Source organism: Zalophus californianus, chromosome 5, assembly GCF_009762305.2.
Source record: "Zalophus californianus isolate mZalCal1 chromosome 5, mZalCal1.pri.v2, whole genome shotgun sequence".
NCBI classification, from domain to species: Eukaryota; Metazoa; Chordata; class Mammalia; order Carnivora; family Otariidae; genus Zalophus; species Zalophus californianus.
Window position 1 is genome coordinate 43,932,200 of NC_045599.1, and position 27,618 is coordinate 43,959,817.

At 44.1% G+C, this 27,618-nt stretch overlaps 1 protein-coding gene across 13 annotated transcripts in view; it reads right to left on the reverse strand.

Annotated features, from left to right (window-relative positions):
• Positions 1–20,984: 20,984 nt before the first annotated feature.
• Positions 20,985–27,618, reverse strand: part of PDE4D (phosphodiesterase 4D) — a 1,508,086-nt gene continuing 1,501,452 nt past the window's right edge. For all 13 annotated transcript variants that reach the window (XM_027605099.2, XM_027605098.2, XM_027605101.2 and 10 more), the window contains 3 exons: positions 27,250–27,372; positions 26,575–26,757; positions 20,985–25,841 (listed from right to left, as the gene is read on the reverse strand). In XM_027605099.2, coding sequence (XP_027460900.1) covers positions 25,425–25,841; positions 26,575–26,757; positions 27,250–27,372 — 723 coding nt within the window. In that variant the 3' untranslated portion in view covers positions 20,985–25,424. The remainder of the gene's footprint in view (positions 25,842–26,574; positions 26,758–27,249; positions 27,373–27,618) is intronic.

Genomic DNA, 27,618 nt, shown 5'->3' on the forward strand with positions numbered 1-27,618 from the left:
TCCTACCTCCAGACACGCTGCCAGTCTTCCGGCCCTGTGCTGTCACTTGGCCACCACGTGGTTATGAGGGGGAAGCTTGGCTCCCCACGCCCTGCCCCACTCCCCCACACCCCTTGCCCCACTCCCGAGCTCATCCCTTGAAGACCATTTCAAACTGCTCCTATCTAGTATCAGAAGACAGAGAGGAGGTTTACAAAGACATCTTCCAGGGCTATCTAATAGCTTTCCTGAATGACGGAGGAAAAAAGAAATCCTGAGGTACAAAAATAAAACTCAGCACCATCACCCAGCTTCACAGAAAAAGAGCTTCTCTTTCCCTCTTCATTATTAATGAAGTCAAAAAAAGAGCCCGAAGTTTCGATCCAGGAAGCACCAAGGGCAAATGTGGTAAACCATCTCTGTATATTAACAGGCTCAGGGTGAACACCTTCCACGGCAGGCAGCTCAGTGTGTGAGCATCTGGCCCGCCATCCAGGTGTGGGCTTGCTGTGGGCGCGGGGCCAAGCCTGACGCAGGACGATGGCAGCTCGCGGGCGCATTTCCTCAGGCAGAATTCCCAGTGAGGAAACACAGACAAATGCACACGGTGCCTAGACTTTTCTGGACTATAATTGTTTGTGTCTTCCTCCTCTCAACCTGATGAGCTCTTTTATTTTCCTGGAACACTGAATTAAACTGTTTTTATTTTTATCCTGTGAACTCACGTCGTTTGAATGACAATTACAGTCATTGGTATTAATTGGTTCATTGAACAACCGAGATCTTTTCTGCATGAGGGTTGAGAATAAAAAGCATGGTGGGCATTCAAGTTTATTTCAGCTGATGTCGTGTCTTGTTTTTAGCTTTCCATTCTTTCTCTCTGAGTCAGACATCAGGAAAGGGTTTTTTTTTTTTAATTACTTTAATTTAAAAAGTCTAATATTAAATGGATGGTGTGTGTGAAGTCCTAAGCCCATAAAAGGAAATCTAGTGATGGCTGCTCAGCTGGCTCATGATGCAGTAATGTGAGCTAAAATCGGAGCTTGACGTATATGACACACAAACACATAATTTATATGCACAGATAATTGTTCCAGACACGGCATCTCTGTGCAGAGAGAATTACCCTAGTCCCTCCTCAGGAGGTCTTGACTACCCAGGATGAGGAGACCTTGGTTAAACTTCTCCCATTCTGCTGTTCGTAACTGCTGACCAGCAGTTATCGGGATGACCTGCTGATACTGGGGTAGAATCTAGCTGTAGACTAGAGGTTTTCTCCGAGTGGAGCTCAAAGTCTAAAGGAGGTGGTTATTCGAAAGCCTGACACAATTAGCACCAGTGGTTTAACTGAGGCAGAGACTTACCTCGTTCCACATAGGACCACCCCACTCTTACTTTCATAGCTGGCCCTACAAAGACCATGCTGCCCCTTCTCTGCTTTGATACTATGCAAAATTGAGCAGCTAGATTATTTGGGCACCAAGCCAGTATAATTTCGGGGATCATAATCTAAGTGATATTGTCTGTATTCCCATAAATCTCTCTAGAAAAATAGTATTTTACATACACTGTGAAAGGAAACATTTGGGCAATTTTTTTGGTTATGAAATAGAATACAAGAAAGGTGCATTTGGAGCAAAAGCTGTTTTTAAGCTCACTCTATTTGCTCTGCATCTTCACGGTAGTGGTGGTCTTCCTAGTGAGGGTCTGGTCACATCCCCAGTGAGGATTACATCTGCACTAATCACACTGAAGGATGGTGGCCCAGCCACGCTACTCTGAGCAAAGCTATCGTGTGGGTGGATCCACTGCATGGACCACCTGGAAGCCAAGCAGGAGAGCAAAGGTGGCTTCTGGAAGAGCGTCTGGAAGAGTGGTAACCTTGGCTGTGGTTCCAGCAGTGGGAGGAGATGCGGAGCTACAGCTACTTCTATACTCCTGGGACTGGTGACCCGTCTGGCCTTTTGCTTGCTCACCAGCCCACTGGGCTGTAAAAGGTCTTGAACCAGTCACTGGCCGGTTCACCTCATTATCAACACCTTCTTTCCTGAACGCCTATCTTAGAGAAATGAAGGAGACTAGAAGTTCCGGAGGCTAATACCCGTCGATAATTTAGGATAACATTCTCCTTAGATAACTTGTCACTGAGATGGAAGCAACAAGCTTCAGTGAATTAAGATGAAAGGAAAAGTGCACAAAATAAAAATAACTACTACAAATAGGAAGGGCCACCAAGAGCAAACTGCATTCTTTGTCCCAGTATATGATCCTTGTCTCCTTCACCGGAGGGCCTTGTTTCCCAACCTTGCCGGTCAAGTGTGAACTCAGAACATTTCCAAGGAAGTCTCAGCTTCTCGGGTATGAACGCTTTCAGTTTTGTCTCAGAACTTCACAGTGCAGAGGTGAGTTCTGGGGCTGGGGATACTGTGTGCTCATGACTACAACCTTCTCTTTTGTCTCCCTACCCACTCAACACACCCCACCGCCCAGCCCCAACCCACTCCATCAGCTCCAAGCAGTACGTTAGAACCAAATGTGTTGTGTCTCTTTAACAATTTGAAGATTTACAAACTCATGGCAGAACGTGTAGGAGTGGAAGAGACTTGAACTCTGAGGTAGAGTTGGCTTCTAAGTAAGAATGGAAGAAAAAAAATTCACTTTAGGGGATTTACCTCTTTGGGGCTTTAACAAGAAGCTAAAAACATTAACTCTTCAGTGATTTATTTGTATTGCCTGCACATGAAATTAGATACAAGGAAACTAGGACGTTTTGGGGAGATGATGATGATTACACCCTAGCCTAGTAGCGTCGTATCTGCAACTACAGTTAGACCCAAATTGGAACTCTGGAGGCATGAAACTCAGCCTGAAGCTGGGTGCTTTAAGTCAGCCCTGTGCCCAGGGTGTGGGAGAGCAGGGAGTTAGGGCCCTCATCCAGAAACTTCGATGAAGCGCAGAGCCATCACCAGGCACTACAGCTGTGCTGGGAGGGGATGGATAATCTGTTCACCAAATTCTCCACTTGCTCCAGCTCTTCACCCCGCCAACCCTGCCCCCACTCCCCAACTTATTACAGTGCCTGGAATTCCTGTATGAGAGAGTCTCTTTTCGGTATATTGAGGAGTGAAAGATTTTCAGGGTTCTTTGGGAGTGTAGTATGGACCCAAATCATTACTGGTTAAATATTTCCCCTACAAGCCTTCTACGGGAAGACCTCCGTTCACACTGTTCTGCTGTCCTTGTTTTGATAATAAAAAATAGGGTCCAGAAGCAGAAGTACGATAAGACAGAGTCAAGAAGATCACTTTTCAGGGGTGCCTGTGTGGCTCAGTCGTTGGGTGACTGCCTTCAACTCAGGTCATGATCCCAGGGTCCTGGAATCGAGCCCTGCATCGGGCTCCCTGCTCAGCAGGAAGCCTGCTTCTCCCTCTCCCACTCCCCCTGCTTGTGTTCCCTCTCTCGCTGTCTCTCTCTGTCAAATAAATAAATAAAATCTTAAAAAAAAAAAGATCACTTTTCATAGGATAGTGTAGAAGTGCAGAAGCCCTGGATTAAAAAGCTGGAGAAGGGGGAGAGGAGAAAAGTGAGTGTGGGGGAATCAGGTGGGGAGAGAATCCTTAAGATCAGTTTTTAGACATTTTGTTGCTGTTTTCTGCTACCCATCTTTGCCACCTTATTTAAGATTTCAGGAGAGACAGCGTTTTTCTAAGGCTTTCTTGTTAGATTTTTGTTTTGAGATAAATGTTGAGGATGGAGCCCAGATTTACTTTATGTCTATCTACATGGTAGCACAGATGGCGAGAGCCAGCCAAGTCAGAGCAAGGTTTTGCTGAGTTGGTCTGAGGCAGGCAAAGGGACCAAAGGGTGCTGGGAGGGGTGGCGTGCGGCAAGGCACCCCGGACACACTGCCTCTCCTCGGTTGTGCCCTGGGCTAGCCCTACAGAGCTCCTTGTTTTTGGCCTTCCGCGTGCCCTTGCTGCACCAAAGGAAGACGCAGGTAGTTGCCACAGGGAGTGGAGCGGCGGCAGCTGGGAGGCTGGGTGGCCGTCCACTGGCTCAGGGCTGTCAGCACTGTGGGCCTGTCCACCCTCTCCACCCACGTGCTCCTCATTAGGGCATCAGGGCAAACCTGAGCCGTCCTCAGTCCCCTCCACTTTCTCCCAACCCCGCCCCCCAACGTCCCAAGGATGACCTTGGGGTACGATCTGTAGGCAGAAGCACATTGCCCACTTCTCCCTTGAAGCCAGCCTCCGGCCAAATGCTCTTCTAGACTCGGCCTGTGAGGGGTGGGCCCTGGCACCTTGGGTAGAGGATGTTGGCATTTGGTAGCAAGTCTGGCTCCCTACAAAGAGACGGATCCCTTGGGAATTCAGTGCCTCTGTGGTGCTTTTAGAAACAGTTCCTAGCTTGACTGAGGAAGAGAAATTTTTGTGGAAAATGCCTGTCATTCATGTTCCTGGCAGACCTGCAAGCATTTTAATGGCACAGACGCGGCTCTGATTGCGCACGCTACAAACACGGACGGAAACTTTGTCAGGACACTGGCTGTGGCGGGGGCCAGGTAGCAGACCAACATGGCGGGGCTCAGACAAAGAGCAAAGGGTGATTTCTGAGCACCGGAGAGGTGAGGACATGCGCTCTCTCCAGCACCCTGATGCCACTCCAACATTGTCATCTCCACCTTAAGGATAAAGTTGTTCCTCCTGCCCAGAGTATCTAAGGGCGTGTGGGAGACGTGAACTTACATTTATCCCAGAGTTACGGGTTGAATCATGTACTTCCAAAAAGATATGCTAAAGTCCTAACCCCAATGCCTCAGAATCTGACCTTATATTTGGAAATAGGTCTTTGCAGAGGTCATTAGTTAAGATGGAGTCTTATTGGAGTAAGACGAGCTCTTAATCTAACGTGACGGTATGCTTCTAAGCCAAGAGAAGGTCATGTGAAGACACAGAGACACAGGGACAGGTTGGCTTTGGGCTCGGCAGAGGCACACTGCGGAGGGAGGCAGCTACAAACCAGGGAATGCCAAGGTCAAACTGCCAGGAGCTAGGAAGAGGCAAGTAATGATTCTCCTCTAAAGCCTCAGAGAGCATGGACCTGAGAGAGCATGGACCTGCTGACTCCCTAATTTCAGACTTACAGACTTCAAGAACCCTGAGAAAATAAATTTATGTTGTTGGAAGCCACCCAGTTTTGGGACTTGGCGATAGCAGCCCTAGAAAATGAGCAGACCACACAACATTGGCTTGGTGAGTGGCACCCTGAGCTGGCCAACGTGCAGAGGTTAGCTAAGGGAGATCCCAAGCGAACGCCCCGTCAAGAGCACCAGGTAAAGAGCATGTACTACTGCAAACTATTTTTGTTGTTTTCTATCTGAAAATGCTTCTCTTCCATGGTCCTTGGATGGATCTGTAATCCCTTTTCCGTATCAAACAGACCAAAGGCGTCAACGGTGGTCACCACGTCCAGTAATAAACATGTTAATTCCTGGAGCCTTTGTCCTGTGACTGAGACTTGGCAGATAAGACAACGGTCCTTGGGAATAAAAGCTCAATCATGTCTATTTGGTCTCAATAAGGAAAGTTCGAATCCCTCCAGAAGAAAACAACCTACTCTCCTGATTGGGCCTAACAGCCTGGGAGGCTGGTCACACCGTCCCTGGGCTTTTAGCCACTCACTTCTGATTAGAGTCTGGGGCTGAATGAACATAACCTTAGCTTTCAGCCGTGGCAGAGAGTGACCTCGGAGGCCTTGAGCTGTCTATAAAGAAAGTCGACTTGGCATCACTTTGGGGATTAAATGGAAGGGAAATTTGGCTGGAGAGCATGGCAGGGCGGAGACGGTGTAATCTACGCACGATAAAGCCACTACTTGAGCCAGAGCTGGATAGTGAAGGTTAAGGGGACAGGGTAGCTTTCAGGGAAAGAAGCAACTTGAACATAAGGACAACAAGAAAGTTCCTAAAGACTGTGGCAAATGTCTGCGTGTGGTAATGGAATATTAAGGGAATTCACTTCATTTCACCCAGGGGAGAAAGGGTTTATCTGACTGATTTTTAAAACACCTAGATTTCCAGGAATATCCCAGGCATCTCATAAAATCAAATATTATATAAAATAGGAGGATTAAGAATTAAAGAACAAAAAAGATTATATAAAAAGAGACGAAGGGATAGAGGTTACAGGTACGTGCATAAAAGGAAGTGTTACAATTGAATGCCAAGGCAAAAAGAAATCATCTACATAGTTCTCCTTGCGTACAACAGACAAACTCATCTACAGACTTTTCCTAGAAGTGAGTGAGAACATTTTTATACCTTTAATCTATATTCTTTTTATGAAGAATTGATCATTACATATCTCCTTTTCTAGGTGTGGGGTGTTTCTTCATTTCTTCAAAACTTAACTGCACTGCATTGAGGTTCAATTTAAAGTTTGCAAATGCATTCCCTAATTTCTATGATTATTATCCTATCCTTAAGAAATAAGATTGTGCTAAGGAGCCCCATTAAAGATATGCATGATTTTACAATAAATACATTCTCTCTTAACTACTGCCGGGTCTTAGAGCCACAGACCGAGCAATGGGTGGTAATTGAAAGACAATCAGGTTTTAACAGGGCAAGAAAGCAGATGATACCTTTAATCCTTCAGAGGTGTAATTATCTCCTGCAAATCCCAGAGTGTGGAGAAGTCTCCTTGCTATTATTAGATTTCTTTCAGTTTGGGATGGAAGTAGATGCTGGAAGTCACTCACTGAAAAATACTGGTTTCTCTAACAACGTGTTTGAAATCCGAGCTGTGTTGGTGATTAATTTGGTCCTTGAGCTAGGTGAAGCCTCGCTTTGGCTCTCCCAGAGTGCAGAGCTTCATTCTGAATGCCACTGCTGTGTTGCCCCTTATTCTACTTTTGCACGTGTTCCCGGAAAACAGCAGGACTGCTCTCATGGACAGCTAAGATTCTTCCAAGTTCAAGATTTTGTTCCGTTGACTCTTTTTTCCCGTCAGCAGTTTCAAAGGTTCTTAGTGGCATTTCTTTTGTAATGGCATAACCAAAGATTGGAAGGCTGCCCAAGTACCTGATCAAAACAAAGCCTTCTCGCCATGTCACCTGACTTCATGAGTCCCCCGCCACTCCCCTCTCCCCCTCCTGTTCTTTGTGGCTTATGCTGTCATGTTTTCCAGAACCAACTGTTTTAACAATGGACAAAAGGACTGACTTGCAGGTTCAAAATGATTAACAGAATTAAAGACGCCCAGTTTATATGGAAATGAGAGATGCAGTGTTAATGCCATCTCTCACTCTCCACACATGCACACACACTTGTTAGCAAAGAAATATGGTGAAGAGTTAACTAAGGGACCAACTAAACATTTGTAGGGGAAAAGACCCATTCCAATATTTAGTGGCTAATGTTAATAATGGTCGGACCCCTCTGTAAGCCAGGCGGTACAGACACTTTATGGCATTACCTACAGTGTCCTAACTAACCCTGCTAGGTGACTACTGTTCGGTTCCCTGTGCCAATGAGGAAAGGGAGGCTTTAAGAGGTTAAGTGACTGCCCAAGACTGCTCATCTACAAGTATTAAAACAAGAACGTGACCTTGCATCTGTATTGTTTCTAAGCTATTCTTACTCTCTTTCTATTCTACCAAAGACAGAGAGCGGTCATCTAAATACAAAATAACTGACTTCCATAATACATGTATATGTTAACGATGTTCACTATAGCCACTTCTGAGTTAACTATGGCATAATCACTGAGGCCTCTCTTCTCCTGGGCAATAGTCAAATGAGATTTGCTAAACTCTCAACCCAGGTCAGTGTTTTCGCGCCAAACGCTCTGCAGCCTGGTGAGCCTGCTTCTTCCTCTTCTTTCCTTCCTCCCCAGAGCGCGGCAGCATGAGAGTTTAGCCCCACGGCCCATCTCTCTGTTCTTCCTGGGGTTTGCAAGCGAGCATGGCCAGCTCACTGACCCACAGAATCCTCAGCCTGGAAAATCCCACCCCTGATCTTCCACGGAACCGGCTCTCTGTGCACTCAAGCAATTGGAATTGCTCAGGGAGCAGCAGGGAAACGAAGACAAGCTGACCTAGGACATCAGAGGCCAACGCTGCTTCTCTTTGGTGGTTTCACGAGACTGTTAGCAATAGTGCCCCCTAGTCCTGGAATAGCTGCGACTCACTGTGCAGTGTCAGTCCCCCATACCGCTCCCCTGAGAACTTTCCACACGACTGGAACCTCTGCCGTCCTTCTTTCTTTCCTGTTCTTCCTTCCCTTCCATTTCCATTCCTTGTCTCTTCCTTTTTTTTTTTTTAAATGACCTCCAGGTGCAGAGGAATGCCTTAATCATAGGTCTCAGTTTATGATACACTGTCCTCATGAACCCACACAAGGACGCTTTCTTGTTTCATATAAATGTCCTTCTTCCTCTTTCCTCCCGATCTCCATTCCTCCGTCCTCGGGTCCCCACGTTAATGTGCCTGATTTGCGTTACTTATGTACATGTTTGTGGCGGACACTGCTTCTTGTCCCCCTTACACACTAACAGAATTTGTAGCGGGCTGTTAGGCTGACGTCACTACCTAATTTTGGCAGTGGGACACGGGCAAAAGTGACATGCCAACCTCTAGGTTGCCCTATAGGCAGAAATGTGTACTTCTCCTTCCTCTTCTTCCTTCCCATGCCCCGACTGGGAGGATGAGGGAGGAGATCAAGCAGCCTCAGGGGACCCAGTCTATAAGCCACAATGAGGTGGGAAAGCACAAGGATAGAAGCAGTTGCATCCTCAGTGATTTTCAGTCACAATGCTCCCGTGGGCTGCCCGCCTGAATTTTTACAGGAGAAAAAAAATGTATCTGGTTTAATCTATGATTATTTAGAGTGCTTCTGTTATAGCCATTCTAATTCCCTAAATAAATACAGCATCTTTGCAAAGTATTCAGGGCCATTTTCTGTGTCTGCATATGTTTCACATTGTGGATGGTATTGTTTTCTTTCTTTGGCTTTGGTTTTTCACTCAGCACTGTTTTTTAAAAATCTATCCTTCTACCCTAAGCACATCTAGTTCCTGCTTCTAAGTACTGAAGAGCAGACCACTGTGTGCTTCTACCATTTTCCCATACACTACCCTAGCGACAGACACCTAGGTTTCCAGCTTCTCCTTACCAGGAACAACACCATGACGGTGTCCTCGGTGATGTCCCTACAGAAACTTTAAAGGACTTTCTCTTGGGTCTATGTCGAGAGAACAATCCCTGGTCACAGAGCAGTCTCACGTTTGTTCCATGAAGTTCTGCCAAATCACTTTCCAGAATGGCTTTACCAGTCTGCATGGCCATTAGCAATGTCTGAGGCCTCCTACGCCTCCACATTGTTGCCAATGCTTTATTTCAGTGTCTAATTTTTGCCAGTCTCCAACGATTCATTTTTGCTCACAGTTCTATGATTATTAGTGTTTATGTAACTGTTCATATACTCGTTAGCCATTTGGGTTTTTCCTTCTGTGAATTTCCTCTTTATACCCTTTTCCAACTTTGTGATATACTCGTGACACTAATTCTTGTTGGTTTTAGTCACTTCTAGTCATGATCCTTCAAGGCAGGAATCCCTATCACCTTATTAGCCTTTTAGTATTAGTTTCCACATTGGTCTGCAACCCCTATCAATTCCCACAGTTTGTGCCAGCGCCCCCCCAGGGCCCCTAACATTCCCAATGTCACTGAGCTGCCCGCCAACTGCCAGATGTCCTCAGCTTCCTGTAACTCTGCTGGTGAGCCAACTCTCCCCTCACTCCCCTCACTATTTTAGTCCCTAAATCTAAATACGGGCATCAGGTGGCGACCCTTTTCCTTTCCCGTACTCTTTTTTGCTTCCTCTGTAGTTAAGGGGCAGAGGGGAATGGGCTGGGATTTGGATTATGCAGCTAGAGGCTAACACTTAAGACTTCAACATTTGGAGGCTGGGCTGGGGCAGGATGGGGGGTATGGAAGGTATAGAGGGGCGGGGGGGTGGCATGCCCTGCAAGGTGGGGTCTAGGGATCCCCCCCTCATGCTGGCCTGCCACCTCCCAGGATGTGTTTCTCCTGATCTGGTGCCACAAGACCATCATCATCACGGAGGCCGAGGAGTGGAGCCCGGTGCTGGAGCTGAAGCGCATCGTTGAGGGCATCCTTAAGCGGCGCCCCGACATGCAGCTTTTCTACAGGGATGACCAGCTTCTGGATGGCGGCAGGGTGCTGGGAGAGTGTGGTTTCACCAGTGAGATTGGGCGGCCGCAGGTCCCAACCACTGAAGGGCTGGCCTCCCAGGCAGATGAAGTTTCTAGGCCCTGCACATGGAGCCCTGCCCCAGCCCACCTGGGCTGCCTGGTGTGATGACCCCACAGGACTCCAGGAGCAGCGCCAAGGGGCGCAGTGAGGGGGCCCCGGGCCCACCGCCGGGGCACCCGTCCCCCAATAAGAGAGATTTGGGTGTCTGAGAAAAAACAAGATTTCAACATTTGGAAATGGAAATTTGGGTGAAAATTTAAATGAGAAACTTGTAAGTTCCCTCCTGATTCTAAAGAGTCCGACTCTTCAGAGTACATGTGGGAATTTACAGCACTTTTCAAACCAAGAGTTTTCCATTAGCTATACTTCCTATTTGCTGCTTAGTTTTTACTGATTGCCTCACCAAAGGGCTATTCTAAAGAGTCCGACTCTTCAGAGTACATGTGGGAATTTACAGCACTTTTCAAACCAAGAGTTTTCCATTAGCTATACTTCCTATTTGCTGCTTAGTTTTTACTGATTGCCTCACCAAAGGGCTATTCTCCCTCCGGATTTGTTAACACTTGCCTTCGGCTTAGCAAAGCCCACCACCATCTACAATAGGAGGCCACGGAAGTTGTCAACCCTGGATTTTTTTCTTTACGGCAACCTGGGAAAATGGCAGCCCACGAAAGCCAGTGCCAAAAATTTCATTTGGCCAAACAGAGAAAAATATTTTAAAAGAGCCCCCCCCCCCAACTAACAAACCAAGTAGGGAATAAAGCTGATTTCACTGTTGGAATAGAAAGAGGAAGGTTGTACCACTGCTGGGGCCCCTGGTGTTGACCAGGGTCCTTTAGGTTATGATAGTTTCTTAGCCGTCGCTTTTGGCTCTAATCATGGGTCACTGCTACACCACTCAGTCTGCTAGTTAATACACATAATCTTTGACCTTTTATTCTTCTGTCATTCCTGCTTGGGAAAACTCCAACCTGAGATTAATTCAGCCGTGCTCCTTCTGTGCTCCCACAGAGAAGCACTCTTGCTGAACACCTCTGGCAAAGGTCACACCATGGTACCGATGGAGGCTCTGCACAAATCTGTGGTTTCCAACCATATCTGGGCTTTCAAGACTGCCTGGCAATGTTCCCATGATCTGCAGCACCATTCCCTCCAAGATACTCTTTTAGATTTCCCTCTCTCTTTTATGTCGATTTTATTACATTCACTTCCTTCCTCACTCTGAACACATCCTAACCTCCAACTTGACAAAGGATAAGGCACAGGATAACTCCCTCAACCCCATGTCCTCCCCTACTTCTCCTCATGTGTATCTCATCCACCTTTTTGACATTCCGGAGGCAGTGTCCAGTGGCTTCTCCTGCTTCATGCTTCTATCTTTGCTGATGATTCTCAACTGAATCAGATCCAACAGCCTCATTTTTAAAAAATACTTTGCAAACCTCTTGCTCTTTATTACTGAGAAATCAACCTAACCTACCTAAGATACATACTTACATTGTAATTGATTTAATGCTGCAATTACAAAATAAAAGGGAAATTAAAGGGTAGTAATGAACATTTCAATACGTAAAAGTTCCGGCCCTACTATACTGAATACACAATTAGGCACATAAATGCTTGCACCTAGCTGTAGAGTCAACATATGATCGTTACGCGTGTGCAGGCTGATACACGTATTTGGTATTGGGACTCAAACAGGAGAGGCAAAAACGCCATCCCCAAAATGATGAACCCTTGCTAAAACTCTCAACAAAATACAGTATAATTTCCCCTCAATTTACACAACAGTTGAATCTTTGGAAAAATTATATTAACATTGCATAAAAATTCTTTTTTGTTTATGTGAAAACCAGAATTAGGTGCCAGGCTCAGATGATTCTAAACAGGTTCTTCACCCTCCCGTTTGGCGGGTCATTTGAAAGCTGTCCAGGACATAGAAACGTCCTCCCCTATGTTGCCCATCACAGAATGTTACCTCCCAGGGCTCTGCCCACTCAATGCCTTAATCCGCTCTCCCCCACCGACCCTGCTATAAATCACCTCAACCCTCCAGACTGTCCCACACATTTCCAAAATGCCTCTCAGGAGAGCCGCAACCCTGAGTGGAGACCTTCTGGTCTGTGTCCTGGATCTTTCCCCAGGGACCCCATTTCATTCTAACCCTTTCCCGTCAACCTTCGCCCTTACCTTCTCCACTTGCTGTTTTCCCTCAATTCTGTCTCATAATGAAGTCAAAACAAAACAGCGACTTTCCCGCCAACACTAGGTCCTCTGGTGAGCACACTGCCTCCCCGCCGTCCCAGATCACCTGCATGCCAGCCTGCCCTCCTGCCACTGGCAGCTCTCTTGGCCCCTATGACACCAAAGGAATTGCTCTTGTCTGGATGACACGGAACTCTTCCTTCCTGGCTTTCCCCGTTTCTGAGGGGCTGTTTGCTGTCTTGTGTTCATCTTGATCCTCCTGGACAAGCTATCTCTTAGGTGAGCACCTCCATCAGTCTCATCTCACCAGCATCCGGGGTCCACCTGGAGGCCATGACATCACCACAGCCCAATCAGAAACCAGGGGCTCCGCCCGACCCTCGGCCCCCAACCTTTGGCCAGCCACGAACTTCTGTTGCTTCTCCTTCCTTAACATTGAGACTGCTACAGAAACCTAGAGGCGGATGGAAATTAACATGGACACACTAATGCTTCAGCAAGGCTTGACTCTAAACGGAACAAATTGTTCTCTTTCTTGCTCCTAGAGCCTCCCCCTCCCCTTCAGTTGCTTTTCTATAGGATCCTTTGTTCCAGGAACTCGGTATCAATATTGACATCTCGCCGGCCTCCACGTCTACTCAGCAATGAGACTCAGAGCCCAGTGTGGGCGCTAGTCAGGAGCCCACCGGGAAGGCACGGGAAGCCCGGACCAGATTCCTCCTGGATAACGCAGATCCTGTATTTCCCTACGACACCCTTCAGCCCTTCACTCTGGGTGGGTCTGCACTTGTAAAGGCAGTAGCCTGTTGCAGCCTCCTTTGCCTGGCAAAGTGATAAAATGAGCGTTCCTCTTCCTCCCCAAGCTCTTTGTGTTGTATTCCGGCTCTGGAGCACGGAGGTCGGTTTTCAATAACAGTATCTCCTCAATCTTTTCTCCTTTCTCCATATCTCCCAGGCCTCCATCTCTCGACTGGACTAGTGTAAAAACGTTCTCGTCTCTGCCCACTCCACATCCTGCACTGATCCCGCCACTGCCTTTGAAAACGTTTTCAATACGATTTCAGGATGAACTCTAAACCCCTAAGCAGAGCAGAAACCGGCCGGTCAGAGCCTGATGTCAGTCCCAGTGCCCAGTTCATTGCTTACCCCGACTCCCCTGCAGACCCACCAGCCAGATCAGTGACTGGCTGTCCCCCCACGCACCAGGCTCTCCACTGCTCCTTCGTACTAGCACGCGCTCTTGGTCCTTGGATTGTGGCCCCATCGTTCAGAGGCTTCATGTGCTTCAAGGTACAGCTCAGACCTGCTCTCTTCCAGAAAGCCGTCCCCGAACTACCTGTCCCCAGACTGCAGCCACGTCAGGGCGCCTAGCCCGCTGCCGAGTAAACAAGGCATCTTGTGTCTATCAGAGAGTGAGTTCTCTGCTGTCTCTCATCTCTGCATCCCAGGGTCTAGCCAAGTGCCTGGTACGAAATCAAAACTGTGAGATCAATCAATAAACAAACAGGAGTTCACGTCTACACCTACAGACTAACTAAGGGCGAGCTTATGGAACCTAAGGACTAGCCCAGTAGCTTACTTGAAAGAAACCACCACCACCACCACAAAAATCCTCTATTTGTCAGTGATGGACTCACCCTAAATCCTTGTCACTCCTTAAAGGATGTAATGGCTGGTTAAGTGTTCAGACAAACGCCACGTGTGGAGCTTTCTACTTCAAAGCTGGGTGCCAATCGCTTTGCACGGTCAGGCAAGAAGCAGTTTGCATCAGGACAGGAGGAAGATCCCTAACAGAGCCTAGAGAGCCCTAGGGGAGGGGGCTGTGTAGTGATGTGGGAAACAAAGGCAGAAGAGAACTTATTAAATGTCCTACAGCCCACTGACAAGTCCTTGAAACAGGCAGAGTGACATTCCTCTAGGGACTCAGCTGCCTCGATGTTAATACTTTGCTAAAGGCAAAAGGCAATCCTAGCCTGAACAACACCGCCCCCACCCCCCCAGGACCCTGTAAGCCTACTTTAACATATAAAAATTCCTTTGGAGACTTCCTTTATCTCTAACCCCCAAGATACGTGTTGACAATCACCCCCAAGCATATGGCCCACCGATATACATCTGAAGGGTCTCATGACTAAGGTTTTATTAGACGGTAATAAATGACTTTTCTCAACAATAGCTAGCCTCCTCAAGGTCCTGGAAACCTGGCTTCCAAAATTCCTTAGAGACACACTATTCCCTAGCCCCCTCCCAACTTGAGGGTATATAATGGGCCACTCCGCGTGACCCCGGTGCAGCTCCTTCTGCCCACGGGTCCCGTCCCGGTGCTTTAATAAAACCACCTTTTTGCACCAAAGACGTCTCAAGAATTCTTTCTTGGCTGTCGGCTTCGAACCCTAACATCTTTCCTACATTGCTTAGGGCTGTAGGGATAGAACGTCTGGAGACGTCTCCGACAGGGTGTCCGTGAACACTTGACTGCAGCCGAGGCCTAACTAACTACAAAACAAGTGTTAGAATGGGCAGAGGTTGAGGTGCTGGGAAAGGAACACACATTTTTACAAGATCAAGGACCTTGTCTCTTTACATCTGTATTTGCGGCAATTAGAATAAGTCCCGGTATTCTGTAAGTGCCCAATAAATATCTGATGAATTATTAAATAAATCTTTCATGGGTAACATGACAAAGTATGGACGGTGGTTGGCTCTGGGTGTGGTATTTGGAGTCTCTTCCCCCTCCCCCTTTTTATGCTTGTTGCTTCTACCCAAATACTCAACAGTAAGCCTGTATTCCTTTTAAAATTCCTTTTGTAGTTAGAAGTGTTTCGTGGACACAAAAGGAAGTGCTTGCGTAATGCATTTCTTTGGCAGTGGGGGTGGTGGGGGTGGTGACATTAGTGGGGAATAGAGTTTGTGCTCACTCATTCCTTCACGCCCTCCTAGGGGAAGGAGTATACCTTATACAGAGCAGTTAAGCAGGAAAGGCCATTGTAGAACCCTCTCCCCGCCCCCCCATCCCTCTGTCTCTCTTTCACATGCAGCAAAGAACTATGTGGGCTGCCTGTGAAGACGATGCAGACAGGAAAATGATAGGGATTTTCCATGCATTTGAAAAACTGTGTGGGAATATGTTCTTTCAAATCACATGGAAAGCTATTTGAGAGGCAAGCCTATTGTGAATGGTGCACGAGGGGCGGATCTCTCAGGATGTTCTTGGTGTGTACAAATGCAAAACTCCCACGAGTCCCCGAGCAGCCCAAGAATCCCCCAGTGCACGGGCACTAAACTAGATTTAAAGGTTACCGAGTTCTGACATCATGCTCCGGCCTCCCCAAAACAGCAGTATAAAACACTTCATACAGATGCCAATGAGGAGACAATCACCAAGGATTACTGATACGAAGCGGAAGCAAACCAAACTGCAAATTATGGGATATGACTAAAGGAGAAAAATCTTTTCAGCTGGTGTTTCAGAGGAACTGGAGCTGATGGACAAAAGAGTTGGGGGGCAGGGAAGATTCCAAAATCTAGGGGAAGTTATCAGGTAAATAAGCAGTCTGCAAATGGGCTTTCCACATTGACATATAAGTTCAAAGTCATTCCAAGCCTTCCAGGAAGCCCACAACGATCCTATTATTTTCCAAAGTGACCCTCCATTTGCACATATCTGGGGCTTTACCCCAGAGTAAACTGCTTGTCCTCCTACTTAAGAAACTCATAATTCTCTATTGAACTATCATCCAAATAGGGTAAAATAAAAATAAAACTTTTCACATTAAAAGTTTTGTAAACTTACCTGCTATGCACCCTTTCTTAGGAAGCTAATACATGAGCTATAGAAAACTAAGCAAAGTAATAGATAAACTAAGCCACTAATAACATCAGGATCCAGGAAGTGGAAGATTGAGTAGAGCCAGGAGGAAAGCGACTGTCCAGGAGGTTGCTGAACAAAGATCAAAGCCAGCGGTCAAGACAAGATCTCAGAGCCATATGCCAAGAGAATACCATCCCAGATAGAGTGGGCACGGGAGACTGAAAGCCAATGCCCCCTGACGTGTTCAACCCCAATAAAAGGAGGCTTGTTTCAATGGAGTGCACTGAGCGAATAGTAGTTAGGATTTTACAAACTAAGGTAATAAAAAAATAAAATAATTATCTCCAGGAAAGAAGCTACGTAAAAATGGAAATGTAATTATGACAAATGACATAGATTGGCTGTCAATTATTTTTTTACGACCATAACCATGCAAACTTTTAAATAATAATGCAACCAGAACATGTGATAGAATTCTAGTAGAAGACTTTAAGAGAGCATGTGAGGACGAGATCTGGGGGGAAATCCCCATCTGTCAGTCAGAAGTGTATACCTAAAATCAGAAAGGCAAGAGGTAGTGGTGCAAACAAGTCACTTACAAATATGGCAGTAAAAGCAGGAAGAAAGGGTAAAAGGGGGTCTCGGCTTTCAGTAGGTAGAAATCGGTGCAGCAGGTAAAGGATTTCCTTTTGTTGGCTCTTATGGGTTGAACGGTGTCCCCCGCCAAGTCTCTATGTTGAAGCCCTAACCCCCAGTACCTCAGAACGTGGCTCTACTTGGAGATAGGGTATTTTGAAGAGGTAAGGTCATGTATGTAGTACTAACCCAATTTGATCGGTATCCTTATAAGGGGAGACTAGTTACACACAGACACCAGGGATGGGGACACATAGAGGAAAGGCTGTGTGAAGTCATAGGGAGAAGGTGGCTACCTACAAGCCAAGAAGAGAGGCTTCAGGAGACACCAAACCTGTTGATACACTGATCTTGAATTGCCAGACCCCAGAACCGTGAGGAAATAAATTTCTTTTGTTGAAGCCACCCAATCTGTGGTATTTTTTTAGGGCAGCCTAAGTCGACTAACACATAGTGGATCAGGTCAGAATTGACTTTTTAAACAATGTACCTGTGTTACTTTTACAAAATTTAAAAAAAATGGTTAAAAGAAACAAACAAACTAACCAACAGGTGAAGCAGTTCTTACAAGAAAAAACAAAACAAAAGACCAGAGCTCAGACTAGTTGAAGACTATGCCCAGGTGAGGCATCTGAAAGCCAGGTGTGTCTCTCGCCAGCCAGAGATCTCCCAGTTTCTCCGGGAGTCCGGGGAGGGGGGCAGGGGGACACCACAAAGCCCTCAGCCCTTTCGTGACGACATGACAGCACTAGCGCTGGGTACTTAGACCAGTACCTTGGACTGCCTCTGGGGAGAGGCTATGCATGGTTTCCCTGCAGGCCCCTGCCGCCGGGCCCTGGCTATGATCAGCCCAGCAGCTCTGTGGGTGGGATTTGAACAATAAAAACCTTAGAGGTCTCTTTGCCCATCAGCATACCCTTTGAATGCCACTGCCCAGCTCTTAGGGCAGGCCTGGGAGTGATTCTGGCAGAAAGGTGTGGTTGACCTTTGTACCTGGAGCTGAAAGCTGTAGTTCTCTTGAGGTCTGCGTTGATAGAGGAAACACTTCTGTTTCTCTTATAAAAGAAAAAGAGTCCATATGAGGCCATGGTGCTAAGAACCTGAGCAAAATGACAGGAAGAATTATAAGATGCTCTTGGAGAAACTTCTGTTTCTCCCCAAGGCGATCTGGGTTGAGGAAAGAGACAAGACCATAAACAAAAGTCCACTAAAGGAGTTACCTTACAGCTGCAACCACTCCAAAGCCAACACCTAAACCACCTGGGCCTTTGCCGTGGCACCCTGGTAGGCGTGCCTCATCAAGACGCTGGCCAGAATTCAGAGTCGAATTTGCAGTCAAGCAGGACAAAGGAAAATGGATTGTTTGGGAAGCTTTTGTCAAATAATTCCACACCAAAGAGAAAGCCCCTGTATCTATCGGTGAAGTAGAGCCCCACTCAGGGTTGACGGGACTCCCGGGGATTCTCCAGTAAACTGCTATCAGTCCCCTTAAACAGCAACGGGGAAACTAAAATTAATGTAAAACCTTTCCAAATTCTAGTAGCTACCAGGGCTACACTGCTTAAAACCCCACTCACTGTGGAGCCCCGCCGGTGGGATCTCAGCAAACCTGACCCAAGGCAGCAAGGCTTACGAATTCTTACCAGAGTCTGCTCTCCTGGATCTCCGCAGTGCCCAGTCCCAGTTGGAAGAGGAAGGTAAGATTTCAAGTTCTCTCTTCCTTTCCAGATCCCGACTCCGTGGTTGTCCATACTTTCTCTTCCAGGAATAGCAACTGCCTCCTTGTTTCTTTCGCTGAGAACTTAGCTTGGCTGAACTATTATTTAACGTATGCTATTCCTACAATGTTTTCTTTTCCATATTTCAAGTAATAGGATTCTTGTAGAGGGGAGAGGAGGGACAGACAGTAGTCATAATCACCTCTAGTCTTTTTTTTTTCTTTTTAAGTTTAATTCCAATGAAGAGCAAAATAAGGAAGGAAGGAGAGAGGAGTCGCTAGAGGCCAGTGGAGAGAGCGTCCCTGGGATCAGGAGAAGGAGAGTACTTGTTTGCAGCTACTGGAGTAGGTAGTAAAGAGGCATTAAAAAAACAGGCTCTCTTTAGACACAAAAACTACATAATGAGTTTAAGGAAGTAGGTCCCCAACCTCAGCTTATATTACCTGTTTATCAATGCATGACCAGGAGGCAAAGGGCCAACAGACTGTAAGGAATCAGGGACTGGATGACACAGAGGCCAGGTGCTCAGGCTCAGCTGGAGATGAGAGAAGCTTTACTTTGGGTGGGAGGGGCATATGCTAATGATGACAGAGATGGAAATTCCCAACACCCTGGAAAAACACGGAGCCCCAGTTAATTGACTGAAATGAAATAAAGTAGTATTTCTTGCTCACCCAAGTCCGTGGACTAAGATTCACACCCACTGCACTCAGTTTGACATTGAGTATTTGTGGGGGAAACGGCGCCCAAATCAGGAAGCTGGGAAAGCACAGGTGGAATTCCTCTGAAACGAGGCTCTGTGGATAAGTGCGTGCCCACTGCTGGTGGAGTGCTCTGGCAACCGGAAGTGGGCCCCTCCCCTGCCCCCAAGTGTAGTGTTTTGCTATTTTAAGTTTGTAGCTGTGTATCTGAGGAAATGTCTCCAGGTGAAAGCCCTAAACTCAGATGGGCTCAACACACCCAAAACTGACCTAAATCAGTTGGGGGGAACAAGTGGGAAAGAAGGCAGATGGTTTTTTGGTCCCAAAGTCTCACCTTGGAACCATAGACTCTGAGGAATGGACCTCGGGTTTAGATCAAGAATTCCCTGAAGGTGTCAACTGGGCACCTTGTGGCCATAGTCACTGTCATTCTTTGTGGTAGTGGGAGGAAATTAGTGAGGGGCTAAGCATATCATTCTATTTAGTGATCCTTATTCTATTTAAGTTTTGAGGGTTCTGGGATTAAATTTTTGCTGAAATTTTTACTCTCATCACAATAAATGGATTTTTATTTTTGTCATGCAGAAAAAAATTGTGAGGAAGAGGCAAGTAGAGTTTTTGGCTAGCAATAAGATAAAAAAAAAAACCTCTAAACTTTATCTGGGATCTTAGCAAGCTCAAAAACCACCACCAGAGTATTTTTATGGTATCAACTTAAATTCTCTAAGACCCCAAAATGTTTTATCAGATTGAATTCTATCCAATATCAGTTTGGTGTCTCTATTAAATATTAAACACTTAAGAGCCCACAAGGCTGGTTTTAGGTGTAAGCAGATTTTGCTCTCATGAAGCTTTGTTCTGGTGGCATAGACAGAGAATGGACAAATACACAGATAGATAAGCCAGTTTGTAATAAGCATTGTCAAGGAAATTAAAGCAGGGTAAGGAACAAAGAGTAATGGGGGAGGATTGCTTTCTTTCCATTTCACCAGAGCTCTCAAGCTCATTGATACCTAAGGACTTCTGCAAGTGGTTTCCCATCTGGACCACATCTCCCTTCCTCTTCCTATCAACTCTCCCTTCTTGCCTGGTTACCTCTCACTACCCCTCAGCACTCAGTCCCAAATCGTTCTTAAGGAAGCCTTCTTTGGCCCTCCAGAAGAGATCAAGTTCGGGTGCCCACTTAATCACAGCACAGGAGCTTCTTCCTTTGTACTGAGCACTTAACGATGGCCTGTGTTTGGAAGTGTTTAATGTCTGTGTCCCTTCCAAAGTCTGGCTCAGGAAAGCAGAGACTGTCTTGTTCTCTGCTGAATCCTTAGAATCTTGTCGTTGGTGGAGTACGTACCCGACAATAATTGTTGAACGTCTGCAACATCTCGGGTATACCAGAACACTTCATTAAGCGGAGATGTACCCTTCCCAACCCTGTTTAGAAAACACTGCTTAATCTTAGGGGCCATCTAGTTTGGGCAATTTTTTCTGTAACAAGGTGAATAGACATAATTTGGTTTCATTTGATTATGAGTATCAGTACTAACTTATGCCACTATCCTTTCACTTCGTACATCTGCATCACTCTTGAAAACCTGGGCTGAATAACCTACAGTTTAAAATGAATAATCTTTTATTTGTAAAAGATCGAGTCATAAATAGGCAGAATCAACCCATGCTTTTATTTTCATTGCATATAAAAATTTCATATGAAGGTATTGATGTACAGTACTATCCCCATGGGCTGTAAGAGAGGCTAAGAAACCACTAAAAGAATCATCATTTGTAATGCTCACACACAATTTACCACTCTGAAAACATATCCTAAGAAATAAAATTAAAAACAACCAAAATCAGTAAGGATGTTTTTCATAATTATAGTGTCCCCTTTGTACTGTTTAAAACAAAAGTAATCAAATTCCTTTGGGCCAGGGCTGCTAAAATCTACAGTTTGTGTCAAAAAAATAAAATAAAATAACAGGAGGCTCATTTTTTCCTAGAAAAAGGATCTCTCGCTAAGTCAAGTGCTCTGAGGGCTGGGCAAGAGTGGGAGGCAGTTTCCATACCACCCAGTGGGAATTTTTCATAACTTTTCATAACTTTTGGGAGCTGGCCATTATGCCAAGTTTAATTTTTAAAATTCGAAAGCCATAGTAGTTTCGCAGAAACAAATTCTAGAGAATGGTGAATCGTTTTTGTGTGAATTGGCATCATATAAAAACTGTTTTATCTATGGATTTACATACATTATGGAAATTTGGTTGATTTTAGTTGAAAAACTCCAGGGTTAAAAAAAAATGACCTTTTCCTATTATATATTCTCGTAACAGGAAGCTGATGAATAAATGACTGACCAACACATGTGGCCTGAGGCTCTAGTTTCAAATCAAGTTCATTTGCCTATGTGCTTAAGAAGCCAAGAAGACTTTGTTATCATTGGATAAGAACATATTTTCCCAACTAGTGTTTGAGAGTGAAAAAAAACCCCAACAATCAGATGTAACTACGTGAAGTAGCTCCTGAAAGAATCATTATGTACGCAGTGCTGCTTCATGGCAAGAAATACTTAAAAGCTTGTATCTCAGAAGGGTCTCAGAATCTTCCAGCTGAAATCCAATTGGTTCAAAGCTTGGACGTAAAATGCCCAGCCCTCGCCCCCCCCCCCCAATTACCTTACTTTCAAATGCAGCAAAACAGAAGAAAATGTTGGTTAAAGTTAAGGCACAGCCCTGGGACCAAAGACCTGCAGCTCTGTTTTTTAAATTTATATATCTTTATGTATTTTATAGTTTTCTTGAATCTTCCATAAACAAGCTCTAAGGTGACAAGACTATATTACAGGAGAAAAGAAAATGTACAAGGAGTATGTATACACACCATTCATTCTCTCACCAAGAGTTTCCAAATATATCAACACCATCCCATCATGGGATGATGTTTTAATAAGAACTGATAATTTACAATTAACATTACAGTATGTACATTACAATAAATACATGGTTGTAAACAGACAAACAAGACTGTATTACAGGTAAGGTCATTTGGTGAGAAAAAAATGCATGGCACAAAAAATAAATAATGCATTCAAAAATTATCATAAAGCTTTCTGTAAAATCCATTTCATTCAAGTTTTTTTTCCTTGTCTGCAATTTGTTCTATCTACATTATTTTCTTGTGAATTTTAAGTGATGTAAAAGAAAATTAAAACAGCATTATTGTGTTTAGTAACTTGCAAGCTGAAATGTACTGGTTTTATGCAAACTTGGACATTTTTTCCCCATACAGTACCCAGATATTGCATTTTCTTATGGCATTTTAGGAAATGTAAAGCCACTTGTATAAGGATGTTCTCTTTAAAGCAGTGTATAATTCTGAAGCACACTTTGGCGAAAGAGAAGGAAAGAGAAAGGAGAGGATAAGCAGATTGTACGGTGCAGGAGTCCCTGTCTCTTGGATATTATGCATGCCTTTTCTACAATTTTGATTGTCCACCGGTGAGCATCTTCACAACATGTGACCATTATAAACCAACAAACTGAAAAAACAAAAAACAAAAAACAAAAAAACCCTCTGTTTTTCAATGCAGTTACAAATCCTTCCAGGTCTGGATTTGTTTGTGATATATTGCTACTTTAATTTTTTCCCTATTAAGATTTTAGGCACTCTGGGGGGGAAATACCAAGCATTAGTGAGAGGAGAGAATGACAATATTTTGGATAAAGGAATAAGCTCTAGATGTTTGCCTTTTTTTTTTTAGACCTCCATCAAGGACAAATAAAATTAAACAAGTTTCCAGATGTTCTTGCAAAACCACTTGGCTAAACACAGGACTTTACTTGAAAGATTACCGATTTTTTTTCAGGGAGAGGAGAGTGGAAATCTGATAATTCATTGGTTGATTCCTGTTCTGCTCTAAGAACAGATCCGAGCTACATAATTTTTCTATCAAAGTTTCCCCTGTGGATCTCAGGGTTTTAAAACAGGGACTATCTTCATCTTTGGGTCATTTCCCAGGCTGATGACTTAGTTATTAGTCCCCAGTAAACTCCTTGAGAAATCTCAAATATAAATGTTTTTCAGGGTTACAACTTTTCTTGACAGTTTATTTTCCATTTGGTCAGATAACCTTTTTGGTCTCTATTTCAATTTTTGGATATCAATGTGAAGAATGATTATTTGGGCTCCAAATTCTTCATAGAGAAGGCAAACACTTTATTAAGAGCTGAAATGGGAAGAAAGTCCAAAGTAAGTAAGTCCCCCAGGGTGCCAACCGAAGGTAAATACTGGGAAGTAATCCCAAAAGTTGTAATACATTTCTTGGTGCTAAATGCAGCCAAGAGCCATCTCTTTTACTTTGGTAGAATCCTCTTATCCAACCTAGTATTTTAGGGTGGCAGAATATTACCAAACCTTTGGTGCCACTGGCGTCATCAACTTCTTTCCCTCAGTGCATTTAAAGTTCTCCTCTACAAGACATACTTATGGACCAATGATAACTGAGAAAGCAATTTCTACATTACGTGGCTGTCCATTAAGGAAGAGTAGTTGCTACACTTAAAATCCCTTCTCAAGAATATTCCTCATCTAGTTCTTAATCCCATGGTGAAATCATGGAAACAAAAGAGCATTAGTTGTAGTGGTGTTTGTTAATATATTCTGCTAATATTGTTAAAAATCACCTAGCTGGCTGTTAACTTTTCTCTATGAATCAAGAGTAAAAGTTAGTCATTATATATGGCCTTGTGGTCAAAATGAATGGTGACTCTAGCCTGACTACCTGCTTCTCTTCATCAATCAGAATGGTGGTGATATATTTGATAAGACCCCATCTAGTGAACATGGACAGAGGTTCATACACACACTAAAGAATAAAGCAGCACAAGGGGAAAAAGTTTTTCTTACTACAACTGACTGTGAAAACAATAAAAATGAGCATAAAATGTGTGGGTTATTACAAAGACATGCACTTGTGAAATGAGGGTCTATTGACACAGCAAAAAGTTACCAGAAGACACTAAATAGGAAAATATCTAAAAAAGACTGACCATTTTAGCTACTGGGTATTTATATATCTCTTACTTGTTTCAGACAACACCAACTGATGATTGTTTATGAGGCTTAAGACACAGTAGACAGAATGCACATCAAAGTATTACAGAACAAATATTTACTTTGTACACCGTGAAAAAAATGTCAGTGGGAGCAACTCTGAAAAGACTGAAATGAAAGCCAAGTAAATGAAGACCTACAAAAAGGGTTTCCTGCAACATAAAGTTGGGTTTTGTTTTAAAATATGGAAGTCATTGGTATATAAAACAATGAATCACTACAAATTATTTAATTGCTATGAACTCTAAGGTGCAAGTAAAATTCGTAAATTAGATTTATCCAGTGTAGCACAGATTTGTACTGAAAACTTGCAAGTTACTCCTTAGAAAAAAAACCAGTGGCAGATGAAGTTTTGAACATAGTTTTTTAAATATACCTCAATACATTTAATAATAAAAGTAAGCTCTACAAAAAATCTGTTTTACATATCATACAAAATGTAGAAGTCAGTGCAGCTCACGGAACCGCACTGTTCAGTCATGTATCAGGAAGACTTGAAATTAGAAAATTATGCAATTTCTGTGGCTCATCTTCCTCCCGGTAACAGACTCGCGCTGTGTCCTGTTCCTGACACATTCGTTGCTTCATCCATGAGTTCACTCTGTGTAATGCCTTCTTTCTGCTGAAAATATTGCAAACAAATAAAAAGTAAAGAAACCCCAAAGCCTATCAACTCTTGGGCTGCCCGATGAGCCACACTCCCTTGAAAACATTTTGGAGTTGATTTTCTCTGCTCTGTCAGCTCTTACCAAGCTGAAGTCTTGTTAAAATGCTGTTCGTGAAGATGTCCCCCTTGCTCTGATGACACGGAGGTGAAAAACTGGTTACAGTATTCCTGAGCGCCAGACTGCGTAGTGAAGGTCAGTTTTGTTCAACAGACATCCTGGCAGACGACAGTGAGGTGTGACCATGGTTGTGGCATGTGACATGCACTTTGGAAACAATTTCTCTACTTAAATTAAAAAAAAAAAAAAAGGCGTGACATTCTTTGCACTGTTACGTGTCAGGAGAATGGTCTTCTATTACACAGGCTGTGGGCTGGCTGTCTTCTTCCTCCCCCACTGTCTCCTCTTCCACCTGCTCATCAAGGGGAATTTCGGTAGACTCCGAGTCTTGAGTACAGAGAGTCTTGGAGTCACTGCAGCTAGTGTCTTCTTCCACCTGACTTCCACTGTCCTTTTCGGTGTCGGACTCGCCATCTTCCTCCAAAGTGAGTTCAAACTGGAACTTCTCGGTTTGACCCTGCCGGCCTTCTTCCTGGTCATCAGGCGCTGGGGAGGGGCTCTGAGGAATTGTGCTCTGATACCATTCACGATTGTCCTCCAAAGTGTCCAGTATGTCCTGGGCGTCAGGATGCACGAGGTCTGCCCATGTCTCCCAGAGAGGATGAACGATATAGTCTATGAAGCCCACCTAGTTAAAAACAATTCCGATTTGAGTAGAAGACTTGGGACTAAGAAACAATGGAAAAGGTGAACGAGATCCTACAAAGGTATCTGATTATGTATCTAATTATATCAATTTATATACATGTATATAATTTATGTTAAAATATAAAAAATACAACATGGCCCACAAACATAACACTGAACAGAAGACTTCTAGCCTGAGTGTGGTATAATAGGCACTATTTTGGGCAACAGAACATATAAAAGTGTTGTTACTATCTGGTGGAAATTAGCAAGAACTCTTGAGTTAAATTTAAAAGAGTATGTTTATGGTGTAAAAATTTCCCTTTGTTTATATATAAGTAGGGCTTGGGCATTAGACCTGGACTTTATTTTAGAATGGCCAATTTATAGGTGAGTCCAGATAAGTAAAGTCAGACCAGGTACTCTATATGGCTTCATATAACCGAATTAACTTATGAGTTCAGATGGCCCCAAATCTCTATATATGTATATACTATATGAATACGGTCATAATGGATAAATATAATGTCATTAGAAATGAATATATGACCATATGAATAAAAATAATAAGAATGAGAGTTTTCTGGCTCATAAACACTAAAGTGAAATTGAGCCTGTCAAAAACAAAGTAATTTTAAAGACCCAATGAAATACTGTGTGATGTGTAGACAAAGTGATCAAATGTTCAGGTTGGAGTTGTGTTCTCTCTGCAAACTTTATGCTTAATGCATCACCTGTGACTTTTCCACAGATGCGTTGTGCTTGTCACACATGGGACTGATCTCCATGCCCCGCTCCCTCTCTCTGTCTCCTTGGCGGAAGAACTCCTCCATGATGCGGTCCGTCCACTGGCGGTACAGTTGGAGAGGCTTTGTGGGGTTGCTCAGGTCTGCACAGTGCACCATATTCTGAAGGACCTATTAAAAGAGACGCTTTATTCAGCACCTGCTTTTTTTTTTTTTACTAGAAATTCACAGTGGATGAATGTGACACTTAAAAATACATGCATTGTAAGATTCCTTCCAAATAGCTCAACTATGATGTGTCTGTGTATGGTTCACAGTTGTATTAATAGCCCCCAATAATGTCCCTTCCACCATACCTAAATATCACTTGAAACTGCTTATGTGTGCATGGCTGATTAAATTCAGGGCTGCTTAAGTGGTCAGTTTTGTGAGACATTAGGTTTTTTTTCTTTTAATGCAAATGCAAATGCAAAAAACCAATAGAATCTTATCTGGTTAATTCTCAAGATTAAGAATTTGGTTAAAAATTCTGCTTAAAATTAAAATCTGCTTAAAATTAAAATCATAAGCTGGAAGAAAGGAAACAGAAATCTTATCAAAGTTACTCTTAACAAAGTTAGACATGTGCACACAAACACCGAACAAATTCAAATGATGTTTTACCTGAATCCTATCTGAATAATTATCAAGAAGAAGAACTCCAGAACTTGTCACTTTCTTTGTTTCAACCATAGTTTTCAAATCAGCCAGTAGATTCATGTGTTTTGACATGTCTGTTGCAAGTACCTTAAAAGAGTATTTTAGTAAGTAACAAAGTCCAGAGGAAAAGTCAGACTTTGCACATGAAAACATTAACGCAGAACGTGAAAGAAATGGAGAAACACTATGACATCTAACAGCAATGAATGGGAATTCTGTACTACTCCTTCGGGCAGCCTCTTGGACTTTGCTATAGGTTTTCTGGAAGCCCAGATAAACATGTGTAATATACAGAAGGTTAGCACCCAGCAACCACTTTCATGGTGAAGAAAG